Here is a 5779-nt window from a genome sequence, read left to right as displayed (position 1 = left end):
TGTGTGACCAGTTGATTTTGTATAAAAGACTGGGGAGAGGGCAGAATGACTAGATGATCCTTGATCCTTCTAACCCAAGTCATTTTAATTTCTCATATTTTGGCCTAAGCTAGAGAATTTCCATGCTGTGTATCATGAGAAGTTTAAAAAGAATGATTTCCCCCTAATACAGGAAGAACTTTTCCTTGAAAATATATAAAAAGATTTTCCCCCCTAATGTCTCCCTAAAGGGGGAAGGTTTAGAAAGGAGAAAAAAAGGAAAATCTAGGCTACTTTTTGAGGTTTATTCCTCAAGATATGGACAAAGTAACTTTTATCAAATGAGGAAAATGGCAACAGATTTAGGGACTCTATCACTTTTCCCCCCTCTTAAAAATATTCTCCCTTATCTTGACTTTTTAAAAACACAAAATGATTTTTATAACCAAAATTGGCAGTATATGCATTCAGCAAACATTTATCAAGCACCTACGATGTTTTCGGCACTGTGCTAGGAGCCAGGGGTGCTAAAATAAGAAATGGCCCTGGCCCCTAAGGAACTAAAATCCTAAATATATATGGCTTGAATTCATTTCTATTATTAGCTCATACAATAACCTGGATTAGGCTTTTATTTCTCTCAGTGCCTCAGTTTCCCCCCTGCCCCATCCCCTTTAAAATGTAGGTAATTATAGTGATAGAACAGAGTGACCAGAACTGCATCATAAAGTCTGGATTAGATTTGGAGGTGTTATCTCAGAAGTGTCACATGCAAGAGGTTTGTAAAGCTGTTTGGAAGAGCAGGATGGCAGCGTTGGCGCTGGAGGTGGTAAGAAGGGTGGCATTCAGGACGCTGCACAGAATGCAGAGGGGTCGTTCTGAGAAGCTCACCTGGACCAGGTGAAAGGGACTGGGGCAGAGAGTCCAGGGCTCAATGGGGCTTTGTGCTCAGAAGCTCAGGTGGGGTGACTCCATCTGGACACCGTCATCAATCCATTCACGTCCAGCTCAGCTGTCACAACATCTTGATAGCCTGAGTTTGGTGCTGGGGTGTTTTCTTGCCTTTTGACCCAGAAGCTGCTGGGATTCGTTTGCTTGGCAGGGAGCTAGAGAACAGATCTTTATCTTAATTGCCTGTCCATTCCGTAATTCTTTGTGAAGGAGTGGATTTTCTCTTTTTAACAAAGTTGGTGTATGCCTGTACGTTGTCACTCTGACTTTGATTTGGGGTTCCATCTGCCATCTTGAAACTAAATGATGGTCAACTACTTTTTAAAATTAGGTCGTATATTGTGAATCTTGATAGGATTATGAAATGTGGTTTATGTGTATCACAGAAATGTGATAGTAGCTTTAGTCAAATATTTTATTAGCACACTTGATGAAGATCCATTCACATTACTGACTGTCTTTTGCGAAGAAATTGGGCTGAGATAGCAACTGTTATATGATCGCTACCATCATCACTAATTACTAAGGACATAAAATACTCTGTGTGTGTGTGTGTGTATTTATGATCAGTCTTATCAGCACTTTATGATATTTCTGGTATTATGCCATTTTACAGATGAACTCAAGACACAGGGAAATTAAGTACAAAATTACACAGTTAGAATTGGAGCTGGAGCTGGATCTTGAACCCCCATCTGATACCCAAGTTCTTTCCAGTCTGCTGTGTGTGTTCCCTTCATCACTGTACCAGGGTTTTAGGGCTCTGTAAAGGAGAATGCTGAGGAATGCATTAGGTTTTTTGATAAGATACATGCCACCTTTGCCCCCTACCTCTCTCATAAGCACAGGCCTTTCCTAATCTAATATGTGGTTAAGTGGAGAAGCGCCAACTCATCACTGATCTCTGAGCTTCTGTGACTCTCAGAGAGGCTGCTTTATGTCCAAGGGACCAGCTGTAGCCCTTCGAGGGAAGGAAGGAGTTTGGGTGGGAAGACTTGCTGGAAGGGAGTAAGGTGGAATGGAAGGAATGTAGTTTCAGGAGCCAAGAAGACCAGCTCTGTCTCCTGTGGGTGTTTCCTCACTGACCATCGGTGCAGTGAGAATAATATCACCAACCTGATAGGACTGAATTAAATGAGATGTAGGATATGAAGCCTATGATATACGCAGGACATGCAACAATTGTTAGTTGCAAACACTGGAGGACTTAACTTTACACTTTCTTTCCAGAACTTTCCCATGCACATGTTTTTTGATGGACACATATGTACTGCTGTTTAAGATTTTGCACACAGTCTCTTTTGTGCTAGTGTAAGAAACCCTACACTTATCTTTTTAAAAAAATCTTTTATTTCTGCACAGTTTGCCATGGTTTCAATGCTCCCTTTGACTTTAGATCGTTAAGGGCCTCAAAGCCATTGGGTGTCAGCAGTGGTGAATTCAGCCAGGCTTGTGTCATGTCTCCTCCCTTGTTTGAGGGATGAGGGTGGCAGTTGGGTTTGGCTCTGGTCTCGCTTGCTCTTTTGTTGTGGGATGTCTCACTGTCTACTCCTGAGGCCTTGGCCTTCTGAGAGGACAAAAGGCTTCTTCACCTTGGAGGCATGACTAGCACACAAGTGCCTTGAACTGTGCCCTTGCTGTGGAAGAGGGTGGGTCACTCATGCTCACAGTCCCCCAACTCCTGTGTTCTTTGTTCTCTTTTGGCAGAACCAGCTTCTTGCAAAAGGACTGCTCTTTGTGGAGGAGAAGATCAAGCTGTGTGAAGGCAAGTACAAGGCGGCCCTCGTAGAATGGGGCCTCGGTGACTCAGCTTTTGATGTCCAGAGAGCTGAAATGCTCTGCGCAAAAGGGGCGGGCTCCTTGTGAGTGACCTGCACTGCCGTTTCTTCCCCAGCTAGGAGGCATCGCCTCGCTTGCAGTCAGCCACTCGTGGCAGCGCATGTCTTTTGAAAAATGTAGTGGGATTGGGGTGGTTTCCTTGGAGGCCTCGTTAAGGGGAGATTTTCATGGCGTGCATCCTGGTGGTCTCCTTTGAAAGGATCAGCTATGCTGGGATCCTGCTGTGCCATTCCCTTTGGTCTGCCCCAGGTGATTTCCTTTCGGCCTTTGTAATGTTTCTTGGGGTCATGGAAGACAGGAGTCCTATCCATGTGAGGAACATTAGGCTAAGCAGACACCCACTTCATGGGATATGATTTGGTAGATGAAGAGAAATCTCCTGGTCTCATACAATTTGAGAGTCTAGCTGACAGGCTAGAAAGGAACTGGATGGAGATGGGAGATGGAACCAAGTGCGAGAATGGGCCCACCCCATGACTCTACCCAGGGTCACTCTCGGCTCCCACCAATGTGGGGCCTGATCTTAGATCACACCTACTTCTTGGGTGGCTTCTGGCAAGTTACTAGTTTCTCTGAATCTCCGTTTTTATCATTTTTAAAGTGAGAAAATGGGGTGAGGGGTGATAGGGAGCACAAGGTACGTAACTGGCATAACTCCATGCCTGGCACACAGTAGGTGTGCATGCTGGCTTCTGCTTTTTTCCTGCTCCAGCCTAATGTCCTCTGTCTGTAGGTCACACCTACTTAAGGGCCCAGACTCAACAGGCATCATGTCATCCCTTTTTTCCTTCTTATTCCCTGGGAAAGAGACTAGTATCCAGTGAAGTGACTCCTAGAAAGACAAAGTAGGAAAAAATGAGAAGCCAGTACTGGAAAGTTCCAGTGCCTGGCACACAGTAGATGCTCACCAAGCCTCTGGAAGAATAGAGGTAGAAGTTAACCTCTGCATCTTTGAGATGTGGCCTTTTCCCCCTTGAATGCATCTATGCTGTGATTTTTATTTTCTCAACCTTATAAATACCCACTAACCAAAGACCTTTTTTAAAAAAAAAATTGTGTGGTTAAAAAAAAAAACATAATATAAAATGTACCCTCTTAACCATTTTACAGTTCAGTAGTGTTAACTTTATTCATATTGTTGTATAACAGATCTCCAGAACTTTCTTATCTTACAAAACTAAAGCTCCATACCCATCAAACAGCAGCAACTTCCCATTCCCTTCCACCCCTGACAACCACCATTCTACTTTTCGTTTCCATGATTTTGACTATTCTAGGTGTCTTATAAAAGTGGAGTCACATAGTATTTGTCCTGTTGTGTCTGGCTTATTTACTCAGCATAATGTCCTTTGGTTTTATCCATGTTGCAGCATGTGACAGGTTTTCCTTCTTTTTTAAGGTTGAGTAATATTCCATCGTATGTGTATACCACATTTCCTTTACCCATTCATCTGTCAGTGGAAGGGCCTTATTTTTAAGTGACTTGCTTTGACTGGGAACTTTGTGGTTCTTTTGTATTTTGGAGTCAGGCAAGTGCACAAGCGTGGACGTGTGCTGCCTAGCAAGGTGAGGGAAGGGAGACCTTGTCTGGCCACACTACTTACATGCCAGTCGTCTGGGGAATTACTGCAGGTACCTGAAAATGTGAAAAACCAGCTCTATGAAAAAGGTATTGAGCAAAACCAGAGATTCAAGTGCCCTTAAAAGGGGAAGTTGAATGTCACCTCAACATTTTTTTTTTGTCACCTCAACATTGATACATTCAGAGTTAAAACTCAGAAATGGAGCTAGTCGGAATGAACGAAGATCATTCAGAGTTCTGTGCCTCTGCCACAAGGCAGGGCTGGGGAGCACCAGGCCAGGGTATTCCCTCTGGTTTCTGCTAGTCTCAAATTCTGGGGTCCGGGTCCTTTCCGCACAGTGAATGGGCACGTAGGGAACCTTTAAGGGACCTTCCCATCTTCAACCAGAACATCTCTACTTTTTTACTGGATGTATTAGAACTTCAAGAAAGATTTTGTTTGGGTAAAAGGATTCTCTTGCTGTAAAATAAAGTTTGGAAACAACTAATATGATCCATCCAGTCAATGAATAAACTTTATTTTATTGACGTATTTGTTTATGTATTTACACATTTGTTTATATATTTGCTGCAGAAAGGACAGGTGGCTGCTCATATCCATTTGTTGCTCTCTTGTGGGCAGGAGACGCCGTGCTACTTTCATTAGTCTTTTCTAGATCTTTAGTGACCTTGACTTTTAGGAAGTTTCTTATCCCTACTACCCATACACTTCTGGTGATCTAAACCCCTATGGTACATTAGAGGGCAGATTTTATAGGACAGTCATCTAGAACCTTCCATCCAAATACCTTCTCTTTGCAGGGAGCTAAGTCCTTGGCTTGTGGGCTGTTTCTGGAAGTGAAGTCACCTGTTTCCTTTAACTCTTTCTTCCCAAGGGCTACCCTGTTTTGTTAGCCTGTGCCTGTCTGATGTTCTTCTCTGAGCACTTTCCAAAACCTCCGTTGCTCTCTGAGGTTTGAAGCCAGCAATTAGACCCAAGTGCCCAGAGGCATCTTACTGCTGCTGGGTCGCAGGATTCCCTCATGTGCCAATGAGCCTGCATCTTGGCATTGAAGGGGTGTGCAGACACCAGCTCTGGCCTTTAGGATTCTCTCTCCTTCTCCTTCAGGTTGGGAGGGCTCTGCTTGTCTTTGTTGTGGAAGGCTTAGGATAAGGGCCATGAACAAAGGAGCTGGAGTAGCCTTTTCCCATTTCGGGTGTATTATCCAGGTGTTGGGGTTCACCTTGGTTTTAGGAACAAGGCATCTAACATTTTGGATGGCCCTTTGACTTCCATGCCTCCTCCCTGCAGTGAACTAGCATAGCCTACATTTAAAAGAGGATGGTGATTGATTGATTCAAGCAAACACCTATCAATTATCTATTATATGCCAGGTACTTTGCTAGGGGCTGGGGACACAGTGGTGAACAAAACCATCATAGGATTTC

General features: G+C 43.7%; 1 protein-coding gene across 2 annotated transcripts in view; it reads left to right on the top strand.

The window, feature by feature from the left end:
• The window catches only part of PRR5L (proline rich 5 like), a 39015-nt gene that overhangs the window by 6281 nt on the left and 26955 nt on the right, over window positions 1-5779 (top strand). The window contains exons 1-2 of one of the 2 annotated variants that reach the window (XM_008594697.1): window positions 321-349; window positions 2616-2695. In XM_008594697.1, the coding sequence (XP_008592919.1) occupies window positions 321-349; window positions 2616-2695 (109 nt within the window). Of the gene's footprint in view, window positions 1-320; window positions 350-2615; window positions 2696-5779 lie in introns of those variants that run through there. The other variant, XM_008594698.1, reaches the window with a different exon arrangement.

Source organism: Galeopterus variegatus, unplaced genomic scaffold (assembly GCF_000696425.1).
Source record: "Galeopterus variegatus unplaced genomic scaffold, G_variegatus-3.0.2 Scaffold11296, whole genome shotgun sequence".
Lineage (NCBI taxonomy): Eukaryota > Metazoa > Chordata > Mammalia > Dermoptera > Cynocephalidae > Galeopterus > Galeopterus variegatus.
This window is presented reverse-complemented; position numbering and strand designations above follow the sequence as displayed.